The sequence below is a fragment of the Pteronotus mesoamericanus genome, unplaced genomic scaffold (assembly GCF_021234165.1).
Source record: "Pteronotus mesoamericanus isolate MK-2021 breed Mesoamerican mustached bat unplaced genomic scaffold, CSHL_Meso_final contig_73, whole genome shotgun sequence".
NCBI lineage: Eukaryota > Metazoa > Chordata > Mammalia > Chiroptera > Mormoopidae > Pteronotus > Pteronotus mesoamericanus.
In genome coordinates this window covers 29846779-29867114 of record NW_026555245.1, presented here as the reverse complement: position 1 = coordinate 29867114, position 20336 = coordinate 29846779, and the positions used below count along the sequence as shown (strand labels likewise).

At 37.8% G+C, this 20336-nt stretch overlaps 1 protein-coding gene across 1 annotated transcript in view; it reads left to right on the top strand.

Annotated features, from left to right (window-relative positions):
* Nucleotides 1–20336, top strand: part of FREM1 (FRAS1 related extracellular matrix 1) — a 115729-nt gene that overhangs the window by 12226 nt on the left and 83167 nt on the right. Inside the window, 6 exon segments of the mRNA XM_054583175.1 lie at nt 3960–4283; nt 6705–6813; nt 9899–10030; nt 12060–12404; nt 13020–13162; nt 19818–20014. Of these exon segments, the coding sequence (XP_054439150.1) occupies nt 3960–4283; nt 6705–6813; nt 9899–10030; nt 12060–12404; nt 13020–13162; nt 19818–20014 (1250 nt within the window).

The following is a 20336-nucleotide window of genomic DNA, read 5'->3' as shown; positions in this document are numbered from 1 at the left end:
GACTAAATGACTTCACCCATAATTTCTTCCAGATTTTTAAAGGTTTTCTTGTTTATATTTGCCTTTAAAAAAATTCTCACCTGAGGACATGCTTACTGACTTTACAATAGAAAGAGGGGAAGGTGGGGAGAGAGAGAGAGAGAAACATCGATGTAAGAGAGAAACATCTATCGGTTACATGCACCCCACCCAGGGACGAAGCGTTAAACCCAGGCATGTGCGCTGACCAGGAACCAAACCAGCAAACTTTTGGTTTATGGGATGATACTCCAATCAACTAAGCCACACCAGCCAGGGCTGTATTTGCCTTTTTAATCCACCTGCAATGCATTTTATTGTATTTTGAAACACAAGAACAGTTTTTTCTAAGTAGCCAACACTATTTGTTGAATAATTAACCTGTTTCCTTTGATTTTTGATGACTCTTCTATTGTATAGGAAGATATGTATACTATTTCAAGGCTAGCTCCTTTGATTAGATTTGCCTATGTATTGCTGTGTCAGTACTGTATTATTCTAAATATAATGAGCTTATGATAAATTTGAATATTTTACAGGCAAGTTCATCTTCATCACTCCTCTACAAAATGTTCTTATTCATTCACACCTATTCTTAATTCCAGATAAGTAATTAAATCATTTGTGTTAGTTAAAAAATAAGCCCCTCAGTATTTTTATCAAGATTCAATTAAAACTACAAATTATTTTGGGAAGAATTGGAGCATTAGAACATTTACTATATTGAATCTTTTCATCCAGAAATGAGGTATCTTACTTCCTTTTGGCAAATGTTCTTTGATATATTTCTTTAATGTTTGCACTTTTCTTCATGTAAGTCAAGCACACTTATTAAGTACAGTTCTAGGCAGTTTGTTTTTGTGAAATTATAGTGAATAGAATCTTTCCCCTCCATTATATCTTCCCATCAGTTACTGATGATAAATAGGAAAGCTATTTTTTGGTATAATTTTCTTCTCTCTAATTCTTTCTCAAATTTAATTATTCTAAGAACAATTCAATTCTTTGGGCTTTCAAACACCATAATTATATCTTTCACTAATTATGATAATTTTATCTTTCCTTTTTCAGTACTTATTCCTGTTATTTCTGGTCTCTTCTCCATTGGGTTGGCCAGTACAATATTAAATATATTGATGCTTATAAGAAGCCTTGTATTGTTTATCATATTAACTGCTCACACTCTGTTTTTAATGCTTCTTGTCTTAAATTCATCTTTGTTTGAAATTGATATGATCACTTTTTTTTTCTTACATGGCTACTTTGCATCATTCTTTTACATTTAATCTTTGTATATAATTTTATTTCAAATATCTCTCATGCAAGACACATATAATTAGATACTTAATTTTAGAATACCTGCCTTGAACAAGGGAATATAAGCTATATTTTTTACAATAATAAATATGTAGAGGTTTTTTAACATTTTGTTTTCTAGTTTGCTTATTAAAAATTATCTTATAGGTTTCTTTGGCTTTACCTGTACTTATTTGAAAATACTTTATCCCACTTTATGTTTTACTAGGATTATGTTCTAAATATAAAAAATTCTGTAACTTATATTTTTAATATTTAAAGTAAAAAAAATAACAAGGTCTCTCATCTTCTTCCTATAGATGATGAGGATTGATCTTACTGATCCTTCTTCCTGGTGATTGCCCCCTTCCAGGCTTTGTTTATATAATCTTCAATTTTAGTTGTAGCTTATGATTGTTATTTCTGACATCTTTTATTTAAGTAAGTTCTTTTGACATTTATATTCATTTTCTTAACATGTGTAAAATAACATATTTATTTAGTCTTAACTCTAGGTTTAACTGGTCTTATTGTTTACCATCAGTCCTTTTATATCATGGTTTCCCCATTCTTGACTTTTCAAATTATGAATCTTCAAAAAGTTTTTTTAACGGTTTTAAGTATATGCTGCTTCTTGTATGTCAATTATACAACAATCAAGCTGGGGTTTTAATAACCTTTTTATATTTTTAAAAATTAATATATTTTTATTTGGTTTTTTTCCATTATCACTTATCCACCTTTTACCCTCTTCCACCTCCACCCACACCAATTCCACCCTCCCCGTGACAATTATCACGTAGTTTTTTTAAATGGCATGTGAAAAATAGATACTCTAAACCCTGGGCTGTTTCAGCATATCAACTATTTGTCTTCATATACCATGCATGGGGGGTGCTGATTGTCCTCTTCTCTGTTTCTTTCTTGCACTCCTCCCTTCTTTAGAGCATTGCTGGCTAGTTGCTGAACTTCCAGGCTTTGGGACAGGTAGTTTGGGGGAAGAGTGGGAGAGAGCAGCCTTATGTAGTTGATCAGGCACCATGCAATATGTCTTCATGCTCTCTGAGTCTGGCAGATGTTTCAAGCTACTGCTTTGTCTCTGGGGCGATGCTCTGGTTCCTCAGGAGACACACCATCATGGAGGCCTCTTACTCGAAGATCTCTTGTCTCAGGAGGGTGCATTTCTGGCCTAAGTGGTCACCTGTAACTTTTCTTGCAGTACCTAGCATATAATTTCCACTTTCGGCTTCTTGCTGCGGGGATGCTTTAGCCTTTCGAGGATGCATCTGAGACCAGCTCTCTGTCCCACCTGGCTTACATCTGGGAGCATTCATGTATTCCTGCCACACACCAGGACTATAGGTTGATCCCAGCACAGCTACCATTACTCTCATGCCTCTGGCCACTTAGCTCCCTCAGGTCTCAGCCCCACATCAGACCTCAGTGTGCTCCACCTGTAAAAGACACATTTTAAGGCTGGTCTCAAGGGAACTTCATTTCTGACACCTGAGACCAGGGAAGTAGCATTGCCTCACCTTTCCTCTTTGTGTGCTATTGGGTGTCAGAGGAGCGACTCAGCATCACACAGCACTCCTCTCTCTAAAAAAGTCTTTCTCTTACCTCTCTCAACCCTTCCACATTCTTGTAGTGGGCAAGAGGGTTTATAAACTCTACCTGTCATGTATGTCTCACATTGACTTTGAAGTCTGATATCTCTCTCACTGGAACTTCAGCTGAGATAGAGCCAAGAAGAATTCTATTTTTAATATTCTGTTATATACGGAATACAACTCATTGTCCAGTAGCCAGTGTTCAGCAGTATTAAACTAATATGACTCTGATAATCAAGTCTGGTTATCTCAATCGTGGGAAACAGCCAATCTATCAGAACCAGCATCTCCTGTTATGAGGAGTCTTCCCTCCTGTAGTGCTTGCTGTGGCCTCCAATCCCATGAGCCTCATAGTTCCTTCACTTGAGGAAGGTACATTTCTAGCCTGAGTGGGCACCTGCAATTCCTGTTACCTGCTTCTCACTTGGAGACCCAGGGTTTTAACAAACTAGAAAGCTGGTAACCATTTTTCAGTTACATGAAGACCGAGTTATGAAGACATTTTCCTTCATTCTGCTCTGCCTGCATTGAAGCTACATGACAGGAAGTGGGCACCAGAGGAGATTGGTGATGTGTGCCAGCTACTGTTAAGTGTTTTACTTTTCTATCTCATTTGATCCTCACTTAATACTTGAGGGTCCAGTATTCCCATTTTACAGATGGGAGAAGTGAGATTTGGGAGTGAAATAACTTGCCTAAATTCACACAGATCGTTAAGTACTAGAGATGGAATAAAGCCCAGTTCGTTCTGATGCCAAAATCGATGCTGTTTCTCAGTCCCGGGTGCATATTAGAGTCACCAGACAGCTTTAAAAATACCAGTTTTCTGGTTCCCTCTTCAGAACAATTAAAATAGAACCCCTGGAGATGGAGCCTGGGTATCGGGACATGTTAAATGCTCCACAGATGATTCTAATGTGCAGCCAGGTCTCAGATCACTGCTGTGGTTGTGTGTTAAATATGATACAATTAACCCTGTGTGTTCTAGCTGTATTTATATTGTTTTCCCTTTGTATTTTCTTTCTCCTTCAAAAGTCAGAGAGTGCGTGGTTGCCTGTCTATATCAGACCTGGCATTCCTAATCAGATCCCAAGGGCTGCATTCGTGGCCATGTTTATTCTGGAGGTGGATCAGTTCATCTTGACCTCGTTGACCACATCAGTTCTGGACTGTGAAGAGGATGAGACCCCCAAACCCATGCTGGTGTTTAATATCACTAAAGCCCCGCTCCAGGGCTATGTGACTCACCTGTGGGATCACACTAGACCAGTCTCCTCATTCACCTGGAAAGATCTCAGTGACATGCAGATTGCCTATCAGCCACCAAACAGCAGCCATTCTGAAAGGAGACATTATGAGGTAAGAGGGAAGAGAGAACAAGCTTCTAGCCTGTTTGGTATTCACAGAGTTAGTTAAGAAGCCACCTCCCTTAGCTTTCAGGTTAGTTTGTATATTCATTGCCTTTGAAGAGAATCAATCACTGTACGTCAGGATGCAAACTCAAAGGCCCAGAGGAGCCAGGATGGTGATGCAAATAAGCAAACCCTTTTGGAGGGACACTGCGGGGAACTGAAGAAAGAGCTGGGGACTTCTGAAGCAGCTGCAACTCAGCTCCAGCTGACACAGATGTACCTATCACCCCTGTTTGTCAAGGAAAGTTGGAAATCTGTAATTTCTTTGTAAAAATGTTTCCATTTTTAAATATAGAAAACATATTAAAAAATTTAAAATATATTGTGCCAGCTACAAAATATTTCTAATGGCCACGTTTGGCCCAGGCTCACCAGTTTGAGAACCCGGCTGCCCTCAAGGGCCTTCCTGCATCAGATCACATAGACCATTGAAGTTAGAGGAGAGTTGTGTTTATGATTTTTTATTAATAAAACGTTTTACCCTGTTCTGTTTGCAAAAGTGTTTTACGGGGATCTTTAATTTTAATTAGTAACACTGACAGGATAGCAGATTCCATAGTCTCATATGAAAACTGATTTCACTGTCAAACACTTTCCATCAGGAAAGTCCTCTTTCTATTTAATCTAAATCTTTTCTGCTGGCACATCAGGCTCTTTCCTCTTGTTTTGTATTCAATGGGAGTAGAGAACAGCTGGTTACAGCCTTGTACATAATAACACTTCACATACTTAAAGACCTACCAGCAAGTTCAAATTTAAATGAGCAGATTGATACAGACTTGAGTTCAGGTTTATTAAGGATAATGTGTCCCTGGGGTTACCAAATTGTCCTCCGTCTAATTTAGGCATTTGCAGCATTTAGTCTCAAGGGCAGACAAAAGACTTCAGACTATAAGGGTTATATTTTGCCCTTTGCTTTTATTTTCTTCATTTCGTAATAGAAGTGGCAGCTTTTGTTTCTTTCCTGCCCTGGCCTCTCAGTCCTTTGATATTATGAAGTGATTTCTCCTTAGTCGTCCGGGTTTACCTGTAGCTCACACATACGGCACCGCTACCCTGCTGCTTCCTGTGAGTATTTTCTGGCATTGTGTAATGTAATCGCAATGCAAAATTTGTTCAAGTGTGATATTTTTGTCAGAAGGTAATTCAGTTTTCTCAGTAGAGATTCTGCTGTTTTCACGTATTGTGGGCAGGAAGCCCTGCATCTCTACAGAACTTTGTTCCCTCAGCCACCTGGGATGGGGCTTCTGAGAGCAGAGCCATAGTCAGTGCTCCTGAAGCTAGCTGTCCCTTCTCTGGGCTGTAACACCAAGGCAGTCTACTCTTTTGGTTGCTTTTACCTCTTTGGGAAATTCAAGTTAATTTAATTAGGAATTACATATATTTGAGAAGAAAGTTCCTTCCTGAGTACATAGCATACGATTTCACATGGTTCAACCTAGTATTTACATTACACCTGCAAAAATTCATCGCCCACCTCAGTATAGCTTCATTTTTTCAGTCTGTTACTTTGGCACTCTTGAATCTGGTTCTTTTGTTATGTCATATTTGCTGATATGCTACTATGTGATACTTGCTCTCATCCTCTCAAATGGACCACACATTCTTCAGAAGTAGGCATTGTGCTTCCATTTCTGTATTATACCTCATCCTTCTCTGTCAACACCTTACGAAATACATACATGTCACATAACAAAGCTCAGAACTTATCATGTAGCCCCACTTAGTAGTTATGGATTTCGCAGGAACAAATAAAAGCTGGATATTTAAAAATGTGACTAATGAGATGGATGTCTGTGGATCGGGGTCTCCTAACAGCAGTGCCAACGACATTTTGGGCTGGATAGTTCTTTGCTGTAGGGCATGTCCTATGCACGGCAGGATGTTAGTAGCATCCCTCATCTCTATCCACTAGCTGCCAGTAGCAACCCCTCCACACACACGCCTGTGTGTGAGACCAGCCATGTCCCCAGACATTCCCAAATGTCAAAAATGACAAAATTTGTCCCAAATTACAAAATCACCCCAGTTGAGAACTGTTCTGGGCCCTATACCTTTGAGAGAGGTTTAATTGTTCTGATGCTGGACTGACAGTCTCCTGAGCAAATGCAGGGACACATTTTCAGCATATTTGCTTATTTTAGGTTAAGAATTCTTTTATGGGGAAGCAAATTTAAAAGTACTGATAAACTAAGGAACAAGATCTAGAGGCTGAACAAGGGAGATCAGATTGTCAAAAATGAGATCAAGCAGCAGCATAAACCTGAATCCATTTAGCCTCCATCTGTGGCATATACCCCAGAAGTAATGGTATTTCTTACTCTGTAACATCCCGATGTGTGGTTCACATGCAACTGTTTGTTCACAGGTGGAGTTGGAGGTTTATGACTTCTTCTTTGAAAGGAGCGCACCAATTACCGTCCACATTTCCGTCAGAACATCAGACACAGATGCTCCGCGAGTGTCCTGGAACACAGGTGCAGCTCAACGTCGGGTGTCAAGCAACATAGCCCTGGGGGAAGACAAGAAACTATATGGGTCAGGAAAGAAAGACAGTTTTATCCCCATTTAACACATGAGCCAACTGAAACTCAGACTGGTTGGAGCATCAGATAGTTGGTTTGGTTTTGTTTTCCCTACTGGTAGGGTGAGAAATTTAAGTCCAGGATTCCTGGAGTCAGGTTCTTTCCTCAGCAAGAGATGAGCCAGAGGGACAACTTTCACCTGAACAAGGCAAAAAAGTGACTGTGTGTGATATTGAGCAATAGTTAGACAGAAAAGGTCTCCCACTTACATTGTTCGGAGGGATTGAAGGAAGGCATACACTAGTGCCCTCTACATTGTCTTATTTTTAAGCTGGGTTGCATGGAAACCACAATATATAAATAAGAGGTTCAAATGCTTTCTTTGTTTTAAAAGAAGGCTTTGCTCTGCCTCTCATTTCTAATTGAATATACAATTCAATGTATATATTTAGGTGAGATGTAAATGTAGAATCTAAATGAAGATCGTTTTCTTTCCCACTAATCCAATCCCATCAGCAGTATTTAAATATAAGCAGAGGTTGTAGGTTTGTTAAGGGATAATATGTGTCTGATTAAAATCCTCAGGTGGCAGCTTAAATAAGTTGCGTCTTGTGTTTGTTCCTGTGTGTGTATGTAATGTGTGTGCTTGCATGTGGGTATATGCATGCACACACACATGTTTGCATATATGTGAGTTTCAGTAGAGATGGAGAACATTGGTTGAGCAGCCTTGATTTATAATTTTGATTCTATGTCTCATCTACCTCTGTTAGAGGGATAATGACAGAAAAGAAGGAATCGGAAACCTATAATTTAGTAATAATCACATATTAAGTAGGTTATTGCTTGAACGTAGAGATTTAATACTCTGTATATATATGTGTAATCTGTGAAACCCAGGATTGTTAGGAGTGCTTTCTAAATCTGGTTTTGGCTACTTTGGACATCAGACTCCATTTTAAAATAAATTTTTACTTATTACAAACTTATATGTTCATCATTGGAAACTTGGAAAGTACAATAAATAGAATAAATAGTAAAAAAAGAAAAGAATAAATAGTAATGAATGGCCAAGAAAAAATGAATGAAATAGTAATGAATGAATAAAATCATTTATTACTTCACCATGAAGACATAGCCACTGTTAATATTTTGCTATATATGCTTTTAGTCTTCTCGCTTGCTCTTTTGCTGTGTCCCTTGTGATAGCTTGTCCTGTGCCATACTGTGCACTCTTGGGTTCAGAATGGTCATTACCAGTCATAGAGATTCTTTATATGTACTTGCCTTCCCCTCCTGTTTCCCCTCCCTCCCTCATTTCCTCGCTCCCTCCCTCATTTCCTTGCTCCCTCCCTCCCTCCCTCCTTCCTTCCTTTAAATATGCTCTGTGTCTTAGCCCAGGTTCCCTAGCAATAGCTACTGAGGCAGGTAGTATGCATTAACCCTACACTGAAAACAAGAGTAAAAAGAAAATGGAAGCCAAGGTGGTGTAACTGAGCAGGTCACAGGTTTATAGAAATATAAAGCTGATGGCGGCTTGGTAGTGCTGATGTCTCCAGAAGGAGATGGACTCACTGTGTGTGGGAAGAGTCAGGGCTGGATGGGGAAAGCGTGAACAACCTGTCAATTCCTTCTCATCTCCTGTCTCCTCTTGGTCAGTTCGCCTCACTGGATGTTAACAGCCACATGTCCAGGTTGTGTTACCTGGCCCCTCTTAGCAGGTGCTGCCCAAACTCCTGGAGTCCTGTGGTGTAGGACCTGGTCATGGTCATAATGGAGGTTATGTCTAAACTTAGTCCTCACCGCAGAAGGCAATGAGGTGACCAGTCAAGTCAGAGGACACAACAGTGGCATTCAGGGCTTTACAATTGGGAGGCGTGTGAAAACCCTCCTTAGAGAGTAGGCCAAGGTCAGGGAGCCTAGGGAAGCTGTGCAGATTTGAGGGAAAGAATTAACTGGGCCCATCAGTACACTGTTTGCAAATTTTATTAACTCGTTTTGTAAAGAGTTCTGTTCCTTTTCAAGATTCTCTGTAATCTGTTGGCTCACAGCTCCACTGGGTAATGGCGCTCCCTGTCTCTACCCAGAGTGTTTAGTCTGGAATCTGTATTCTTGTTCTCGCTTTCTCTCCTCAAACTTCTGCCAGTATGCTGGATCCAAGGAGAAGGTTTTATTTAGTTCCTTTAGTTACAAAAGTCTCTTCCTTATTAGGGTCCAAATGAAAATACAGCCCCCTTTGTAAAGTATCAGACAGTTCATGTCTAATACCATTAGGTACTCCTTGCACAGTAACTATATATATTTGCATATTTAACCATTTTATATTCTTTGTCCTGCGGGCTACTTATGAACTCAAATTACAGCTGACCCTTGAATAACCTGGGGGCTAGGGATGCTGACCCTCCATGAAGTAAAAATCTGTATATAACATATGACTCCCCAGAAACTTATCTACCAGTAGCCTACTAGAAACCTTACTGACACCATTAAGTCAATTAACACGTATTTTGTATGTTATACATCTATTACATACTGTATTCTTATAATAAAGTAAACTTGAGAAAAGAAAATGTTAGTAAGAAAATCACGAGGAGGACAAAATATATTTACAGTATTTATTTTTTAAAAACCTCTGCATAAGCGAACCTGCACAGCAAACCCCTATTGCTCAAGGGCCAGCAGTGTATGTAAGAGCACTTCTGACTCTTTTGCTCACAGAACATCTGGAGGTAGCCTTTGAAAAACTCCTTGTGGACATTTTTTGCACTAGAGACTACTGTGAGCATAACATCTGCTTTCTCCTTTGGTATTTGTTTTCTGGCACCATCATGTCTCGAAAGGATATATCACCAGGAACCAATCATCAGTTGGAGTTAAGAGTACTAAAAGTGAAAATATAACTAGAAATAAAAGCTAAATTCTGGTTTTTGGAAAATACAACCTTCAGCTAGTTTTGTGATTAAAATTCATTCATTTTGTCTTAACATACACTTGTTGGCATGCCATAGACCCCTTTTTTTGTTTTTTGGTCTTGTAGGTCTGAATCTCCTGGAGGGGCAGTCTCGGGCCATTACCTGGGAGCAGTTTCAGATTGTTGACAATGATGGCATCGGTGCCGTGCGGCTGGTCACTGTGGATGGCCTGCAGCATGGGAGGCTCACAGTAAGAGGTGCGCGATCAGCCTTTGTAACTGAGAACTTGATCCCAAAGCAAATCATATTTAACAGGATATACATAGCATCTCTTGGGTCCCGTTTCTAAATGAATTGTCACATCACCAAAATCTAGAGATCTCAAAATCATCACCATTTAGGTTAGGGTGCTCAGATCGATGGATGACCATTTGTGAGTGATGCCATATGATTTGGTCATTTATTGATTATCTTATTCCAGTTGGAAAACAAAATATTTTCTTCTCATTTCTCTGCTTTAGAGAAATGTATTGAAAAACAGAAAAACATGCTTCTTAAAATATGTTGATAATCATTGTGTTATTTTATTAGTAGCAGTTACCATAGTTTAAAAGAAATTATTTTATAATTATAATTATAAGGATGGTAGTTAAGGTTAACAGGCCTAATGAAAATAACCATACTGTATGATTCAATGAGCTCAGAGGATTTACTTCAATTATCCTCTTATTTTGCCAAATTATAAAGCAGAAAGAGAGAGCTTATTTATCATCATTTGTGATAGGGGAATTCTGAAATCAAAAATAAAATGATAAATTCTCTTGTCTAATCCCAGGACAGTATGAGGCAGCTGATGCCTGAGTCTGTCAGTTAGGGTGAATGTTCAGCTGCATATAAGGAAAACTCAATTACAGTGGCTTAAAAATTCATTATTTCCTCATGTGACAAGTTGTCCAGATGTAAGTATTCCATACCCATGATGCCAGAAGCTCTTTTCTGCTCTGTCAGTGGTCACAAGATGGCGCCTACACATCTAGGCTTTGGGTCTGCATTTGAGGAAGGAAGAAAGAATGAAAAAAGTTATGCCATCTAAATTTGTTTTCTTTAACAACTTGTCCCTGGGGTCTGATACAATGACTTTCATTTATATCTCCTGCCAACTCACATGCTACCCCTATGTGTGATGGAGTCTAGGGAAATGATTTTTAAAAAATAGTCACATGCCATTCCAAATAAAACTAGGATTCTGGTACTGAGGGAGAAGCAGAAAGTGGCTACTGGGCAAGGAGCTACAAGGAGCTAGTAGTATCCATTATTCTAGTGTTTAATTGTTATTTCAGTGAGGTCTTTAACACAGACATATGGTGTAGGGAGAGTAACGAGGCAGCTGCCATCAAGAATTATAAGAGTTTAGTTTAGACAAGAGTGAAGCCATGTTTATTAATACTGTGAAATGAAGTATAGAGCAGTAACCTATAAGATGATGTTCTGGGCTCAGAAGAGATAGAAAATAGTACTAATTTTTATTAAGTATTTACTTTGTGACAGATATGGTACAAAGTATTCTACATGCTTTATCTTATACAGCTTTATGAAGTGAGGTACCATTATATTCCCACTTGACATAAGGGGAACCTGAGACTTAGAGATGTTAACTTGTCTAATGTCATGCACCTAGAAAGCAGAAGAACAGGGATTTGAACCTAAGCCATTTGATACCAGAGCTGTATCTCTTGGCCAATAAGCCAATGATTCTCAAATTTTAGCATGCATTAGATTCTCTTGAAGGGCTTGATAAACACATGTTGCTGGGCTCCATGTCCATAATTTCTGATTTAGTAGGTGTAGGGTAAGAGAACTTACATTTCTAACTTCCTAGATGGTGAGTATGCAGCTGGTTCAAGATACCATCTCTAAGAAGTTTTGCCAAGTAGGATGATAACAATGACTTAAAGAACAATGAACATTTATTGTCATCTTACTATTGTTTAAGTTCTCTCATCCATACTAGGGAATATGAGGTAGGTATTATTCCTGTGTTATAGATGAGTCTCAGATAAATCAAATACCTTGCCCAGTCTACACAGGTAATAAGTGTTACAGCCAATGTCCGAAAGCAGGTTTGTGGTGGCCCACGCCCACTAAACCACCTGCGATTTTTCCAAAAGAGGAAGGTAGCTGCACCACTGCCCTCCATGCCCTCTTGTCTAGAGCTGCTTTCACTAAAAGGGCTGCCTCTGCACCCCCACCCCCTTCAGCCAGTGCCGCCTCTGCTCTCTCCTTCAGGGGGGAAAGGATTTCTCTTCACGGTGGCTGACCTGCAGGCTGGAGTTGTTCGCTATCATCACGATGACAGTGACTCCACCAAAGATTTTGTGGTCTTCAGGATCTTCGATGGTCATCACAGCATCCGCCATAAGTTTCCCATTAACATTTTGCCCAAAGATGACAGTCCCCCATTCCTCATAAATAATGTTGTTATTGAACTGGAGGAGGGACAGACTATACTGATCCAGGGTTCCATGCTGAGGGCTTCTGACATGGACTCCAGTGATGACTACATCTTCTTTAATATCACGAGACCTCCTCAGGCAGGAGAGATCATGAAGAAACCAGGGCCAGGACTCATAGGTAAGCTCTGGGCAATTAAGATAATTTGTGTTAAAATTTGTGTGAAGGTGGACATGTGTTTATGCGAGGGGCTGCTATTATTCCCATTTTATAGATGGGAAGCCTGAGACTTAGAGAATTTAAGTTTATCTATTCAAGAATGGTCATCTAGAAAGTTCCAGAGCTGGACCTGAAGGGAATAATTACACTTGGAAAAATTAAGTCTGCCAAGCATGGTGATAGGACAAATAAGTTTGAAGACAGGTATTTGACCTATTCTAGATTATTGATGAAGTAATCACATGAATAGCATTTCATATTTTGTTACAATAATTTCATAAGTACTTCCTATGGTAGTCATAGGAGCAACAAAATAGGGATCAATTAGTGTTTCTTAAGACAATGTTTCTTAACCATATTTTTCTAATGCTAGTTTCTCTACATATCTTAAGACAGTTGCAGCAACTTTAATTTTTTTTGCTTTATTATTTATAGGCTTTGATAAAAGCTTTTAATGAAGGTTCCTTGGGCACATACAACATACTAGGCAGAGAAGATTTGGTGATAATTCCAATATCTTTACACCCAAACTTGCAGTTGTTTATAAAAATATTTGGTGTTTTATGGACCCAACAGGTTATCCTGTCCCTGGCTTTCTTCAGAGGGATCTGTTTAATGGCATCATTTTCTATCGTCACTTTGGTGGAGAAATCTTTGAAGATTCTTTTGCATTTGTCCTTTGGGACAGCCACGAACCTCCGAACCTCTCAGTGCCACAGGTAAGAGGTCATCTCTGAACACTTTTCCAAAGTCTGCTCTGCAGATAGGAGTTCTGGGAGAAGTTATTGGAAACCACATGAAAATAGATTTCATGGCTCAAAGATTGAGGAGAAATGGTGTAAGCAAAATTAAGTCAATTTGTTTACAACATCGCTTCTCTACCATTTATTTTTCTAACAAGTTCTGTAAATTTCCATGTGTGGTGTTTCCCAGGTTTTTAACCTTTTATGGAGAACACCTCACAAAATTTGCTGTTCTCATAGCACTCAAGAAAACACTAACATTTTATGTATAGTGGTTAAAGTATAAGCTCTGGAGTTAGGCTGCATATGGTTCTATTCTGTCCTTGACACAATTAACTGATCGATCTGTGCTTCAGTTTCCCCATCTGTAAAATAGGGAATCATACAACTCCCTTATGGAATGATTGTGAGAATAAGTGAGATAATACATATAAAGTACTGAGAACTTTCTGGCACACAGTAAGTACTCAGTAAATAAATAAGCTATTATTTATTATTGCTTTTGAAGAACTAAGAGTTTTACTACCACTCAAGGATATCATTTAAATATATAGGATGCAGAAATAATCTGAAGGAGACAACCTCATATAAAAATTATAGAAAATGGAGTTAGTGTAGGCTCTGTACAACTATAAAAGAGGAGACTCTTTGCAAGGAGAGTGTGGTTAATGGTAGGAGTGAAAAAAGAGAGCTGAAAATGATCTATCACCTACTATCTTGGCATTTTTTGCTAGAAATTTTGTATCTATTATCTTGGAAGGTAGCATGTATAGGGATCTAAGCAAAGCTTGGACCAGCTCTAGAATGACTTCTTATAGCTTGTGTCCTTATTGATTGTATAATGCCTTCTCATTGCACAGTTACTCACATTAGCCAATGCCTAGAAGACTGAGCTATTCATCTATTTGCTAAGACAAAGGTAACAAAAAGGGTGATCAGGAAAAATGATGTCAGAGAGCCCAGAAATTGAAGGAAGTAGGTGGTCCTTGTGAAGAGAAATTAGAGAATGAGTGAGAAAATCCTCAATACGACTGCTTATTGAATAATTAATCAACTCCTTTACAAATAACAGTTCCACCTTCCCATCAATGTATTATACACCATTTCTAGATTACATTTTTGTTTGAGACCTTAGTTGATTTGGAAATTCTAAATGACATCTATTAATAGAATTTATTTCTAAATCATCTATTGTATCTATTTAAACTGAGCTTTGTTTCTGATCAGAATACCATATCACTTTTAGCAGACTATATACCTTTTTAAAAATAGAAAACTCGAGGTTCCTTTTTCCTTTTATTCTATTATATATTTTATAGCTTGTATTCTTATTTATATTTATATCATATTTAAGTTCAAATGTAAGTGGTAGATCCCTCCATAATGAGGATCACTGTAATGAAGACTTTGTCGAGACAAAATTATTTCTAAATCTTGGCAAATAAGTCAGACTAACTACTGTAGCTCTAGTTATAAGGTTATTTATTCTGCTGGATGGTTTTATACAGAAGGACTCATAGTCACATTTTTCTCTGCTTTCATTTTATTAATCTATGCTGAAAAGGAGAGAAGCAGGGAGGGAGTTCAGGGGAGAAAGAGAATCTATTAATTTGCTCTGTATTCATGTACTGCCCTTTGTTCAGCTCCTACATATTCTCCAGCTCAGCCGTGTGTACTCACCTCTCTACATGTATATCTCACCAGCATTTTAAAATTGCCATGTCCGTAGGCATTTAATGTATAATTTCCCCCAAACTTGGACAAAACCACTATAACTAGAGGTTCTAAAGTCATCCTTACACCTTTCTTTCTCCAATATCTGAATAACCAATTAGTCAGAAAGTCTTACTAAATCTACTAGGTAAATTTCTCTCATCTGTCTATACTTCCTCAGTTATTGCCATTGTTTTAGTTTCAACCTTCATCTTTTTGGGGCTAGAATATCCTCAGAATCCTTCACATAGTCTCTTGAAGAATAGAAGAAATCAGGGACATCTTCGAAATTGAGGACAATTAAAAATCCATCAATACAATAGCATCGGGTGCAGTAGAATTCATCTATATCCATTCCCCCAATTTCCCCTCTTCTGATCTGTGGTAGTGTCAGCTTGGTTCCACTTCAGGCTGCGGACCTGCTCTCAGTGATGACATCACCTGTTCTAGGAAGCGTTCTCTGATGCCCTCATTCCACAATGCGCTAGGCTGAATCACTTGGTCCATATATATATGATCCAATATCAGATCACTATAATGTGAGGCCATTATTTGTTTTATTGGATCAACTGTGAGCTTATTGATGGCAGGAATCTTGAATTATTCATCTGTGTGTCTTCAGACCTTGGTACGTGACTCATAGTAGAACCTCAAAAACTGTTGGTCCCGAAATGAACTCTGGTTCTTTCAACTTTTATTGAAACTAGAAAGAAAAAAGAAAAATATTTTTTAAGAACTAGGGAGGAAGTAAGATGAGGGGATAGTAAGTGTAAAGTTTTATTCTTAAGATTTTCCAGGAATTAGTGTGTGCATAGCAACATAACAAATATTTTATGTGTGTGTGCTGGTAAGAATTTTTGTGTTGTAAAACTCTGATACCTTCATTAAAAGTCCAATTTTTAAGGGACTAAAATGATGATCTAATCTATTTGATTATTGCATCTTTATTTTGGACAAGTATCTAGTCATGCCCTACAAATAAAAATGTATTTAAAATATTCAAAAAGAATTTGTAATTTTCAGCTGTTTAACTAAAAATCCAGATAAGATAGTTATTTAATGGGAGCTTTTGTAATCAGAATGTTCACTAGTCACTGAAGATTAAGTAAGCTCAGGCATAGGATTGTTTAGGCCATACTGTTAAAACACTTCCTTTGATAAAGGCAGAAATCAAGCCTCTCTTCAGGTGAGAAACAATTTAATTAAAGCAGGAAGAAAGTTACATAAACAGGGATGCTACTTACCTCCAATCATCGTCCCTGACTGGATACCCCTATCGAGAGGTCTACCTGCCCATCAACAAGTTGTCTATATATCAGCAATAAAACCCTCCCTTTTTCTATCTTGGTTGTCGTGACTATCATCAAATAAAGCCTGTCCCACTCAATTTCCTTAAAAATAATTTCCTTCTTTATCCTTCTCAGTAGAGAAGTAGAGCTTAAGCCTTAGGAGATCTTAAACCAGGAAAGGGTAACGTTGGAAGTAAAAATGGAAAAATGCAAAATAAGGATAGAAGAGAGAAGCAGAAAGAGGACTAAGAAATATAGGAAGAAAGAAAGCAGATGCCCCACGGCCTGTGGGTGAAGTGGAAGGGAGCAATGAACCGTGACCAGATGAGAGAACAGGCACTGTGTGGGTGTTTATAAGTCAGACTAGAAAGAGCAGTGGCAAAGCTAGCATTGGAAGTAGTTCCTAGAGGCAAGAAATAGCACTGGATAATCTCAAAGTAAGCTGAAGATAAAGAATCAGGCAGGAATCAAAGGTCAGGGCAAAGAGAATCAAGAACACAGGTCTACAAGAAAGTCAGATATCAGCATGCAAAATATCATATTATGAACACTGAGGGTCAAGGTTAGGCTTTGTCATTTTATATGCTGATTTGTTACTTCATATTCTGATTCCCTACAAATCTGTCTGTGAGTGCTTGTGGACATAAGTAGACTGGAAGCATGTAGGGGACCCCCAGCAAGCAAGAACCTAGTGATTTGTCTGGGCACTAGTTTTCCACCATCTGGGAATGAGTATTTAATAATGTCTTTGTTACAACCAAATTTCAGTAAACTAAGAACAGTTTATTTCTCTATGGAGTATGTTAAAATAGGATTTTTCTCATCCACATACACACACAGTATTGTTTAAACATGCATAAATATGTAAAGATGCATCAACTTAGGCGATCGTAAAGCATGTTGAAAAATGTACCCACCAAGAATTACTACAAGGCTATAAAAAAGCATGCTTGCACATTCTTTTTTTACACAAAGAACACATTGGAGAATAAATTAGCATGGAAAATGGTCTCTTTGAAGACACAATGACTATTGTTTCCTTATTAAATCCAGTTTTTCAATTAAGCGGAGCCTCACTGATCCACACTGTGGTTGGGAGTTTCCATAGAGAATTTCTGAACTTTGTAGATTAGCAAAAAACTGTAATTGGAAAAAAAATTGTGACACAGACTCCAGGAGACTGGAGAAATGGCTGTCATTGTGTTCCTTTATTTTGACAACTGGCTTTAGTTTTTAATTATTGAAATGCTTCATAATGGAGCAGTTGATATGGGGTAAGAGTAATGAAGAATGGAAACAGGGAATTAATTGATTTTACACCTACTACCAAGTACTCTCTGTGTTACTATCTCATTTGATCCTTATAACACTTCACTATAATAGCCATTGTTATTCCCAGTAGGTGGAGAAAAAAACTGATCCCAGAGGGTTCACTGACTTGCCCCAGGGAGCACAGCTTGCAGGTGGCTGCGCTAATATTTCAGGATTTTCTATGTCATAGTAAAAAGCTTAACCACGTTTTGGTTTTTGCTTTGTATGTCAATTTAAAAAGGAATTCACTTCATTTTCAAATTGGGTATTGTGAACACCGTTACTGTAAACAAAGTTGACATTGCTGATCTGTGCTTCAATAACAATAATAAATTTATTAAAGTAAAATAAATCAAAACCAGGATATACCCAAAATAACAAACAAATGTACTATTCTAGGAGAGAATGAGTAATTGCTTTTCCACAACCAGTTGTGGATTACTGTAAGAAAATATGATAATTAAAGCTGTTTGGCAAAAAGCCTGCTGCTGTCTAGCAGGATCCAGACCTGTGGGTGTGCTTTTGAGAATTCTTAAAATCACCAACAGGGCATGTTAACTCAATCAGTTAGCAAACACTGGTGAAGTACTTTCTACCTACAAAATAGTGTGTGCAAGATGTTGTAGAGCTACAAAGATGAACAGAATATTTATTGAACACCTACTGGGTGTGAGATGTTTTTTATCTACATAGTGCTATTATTTGATCCTCATAACAAGTCCATGGGCCTGTTGGCATTATGCTTAACTTACATGTAAGAAAATTGACATTTAAAAAATTTAAGTGATATATTAAAAATCAATAGCTATCAAGTGGTATACTTAGGCCTTTAGCAGTCTGTTCATTGCCAAGTTCCATGTGGTTTGAACTATACTGTGATCCCCCTCGTATGGAACTTTCAGTCTAGGAGAGACTGACCTGTGAACTACTAACTAATAATATAAGACAATACAATAATAATGTTTGTTGAGGGATAAGCAAAATTCAGGAACAATTACTTCCAACTGAGAAATTGGAGGAGGTTTTAAGAAGACCCTTCAAGGGTAAGAAAAAACTCACGTTGTTGGAGAAAGCAGGAGAAAGAATTCCATATTGAAGAAACAACATGATTTAAAGCAGAGAGTTATGCTTAAAGGCTAGGATCTAGTCCCTTGTGAGCAGCTCGAGTGCTGGGTTAATGTTGAAGAGACTAAAAGATAAAGTTGAAAAACAGAGTTGTAAACTGTGGAGTGTTTATATATATCTATCTATATATATATATATCACAATAACTATGTAAAGAATAATTTAAAAAATGCATAATATTGACAAAAAGTCACTACAAACATCAAAACCAAATTTTAGAGATGACATGACGTTCGGGTAATTCTATCCTTCCTGGGTGACTGTTTAAGATTTTTGAGGAGGTGAATAACCTCATTTGATTTGTATCTTTTAAAAGATAACACTAGAGTTATGTACCACATTTTGTCATGTATGATGTGCTCCCATGTGTAGTGTGCACCCATGTTTTTGTCCCAAACTTTCAGGAAAAATATCTTTCATTTTTCATTTTTTAATTCAATTACTTATTAATTTATATTTAGATACTTGTTTTTTGCATTATAAAGAAATTTTAGCATTTATTTTTGAACATATCATGGTATAAGAAATTTTATGTAATAAGTAATTATGAAATACAAGAACAGATACAAGGTATTTTAGGCACTACCCATGTATAATGTGCATCCTTATTTTTCCCTCAAAAATTTGGGCAAAAAAGTGCTCATTTTACACGGCAAAATATGGTAAGTCTGGATTAGCTATTGGAGTTAGGGCTAACAGGAAGCTGTTGCTAGAATGTAAGGAGGAAATTATAAGAGTTGGACCTAGGCTAGTACCGCAGGAATGACAGCTAGGGAGCAAGTGGGGCACAGGGTTTTATGAGGAAGCCCTCTGAGAAGTGTGTTTTACATATGTGGGTAGAAAAGGAGGAGCCAAAAGTTATGTCAAGATTTCTAGAATCAATGACTGAGTTGAGGGAGGTCAAAAAAACACAGGTTGTTCGTAGAAGGGTGATGTGGAAATACCCATTTCATAACACTCATGACTGTACTAACTGTAATTGTGGTAATCACAGTCTTATAATATAGATGGGTGGAGAATGTTCCATTTTTGGCTCACATTCTTAATATCTTCTGAATCATTTCAAGGGAATTGTATTATTAATGACAGTTTTTGAAAATCGTCAAAAATCACTGTGACTAGGTGATTGTAGAGTGTTTCCTTTAGTGTCTTTTTTGGTACTTTGAATTAATGGTACAGAAATTTCTTTCCAGGTGGTGACCATTCATATCACTCCAGTGGATGACCAGCTTCCCAAAGAGGCTCCTGGAGTTTCTCGGCATTTGGTTGTCAAGGAAACTGAGGTGGCCTACATAACTAAGAAACATCTACATTTCATAGATACGGAATCGTATGACAGGGAGTTGCTCTATACAGTAACAACTCCTCCATTTTTCTCTTTCAGTCACAGGTATCTCTCTGAAAGGCCATCATCTGGGCGGTTAGTTGAGGGCTATGTTCTAGGCTTAGAGAGTCAAAAGCATCAATATATAGTGCTGGGGTTCAATTGCTTTGTTGGTCAGACATGAATTTATATTCTATTTAGCACTTACTCTAATGTCAAACTTGTACCTCCCTTCAAAAGTTGTACTAATTGGTAAGTTACCTGCATCTTGTAGTGTCTTCAGTTTAATTGAATCAAAGCAGTCTTTAATCCCCTTTTCTAAAAAGAATCCTTCTTTTTTCTTTTTGGTAAAATTTACTGAGTCTTTATAATATTATTTTTAGGCATT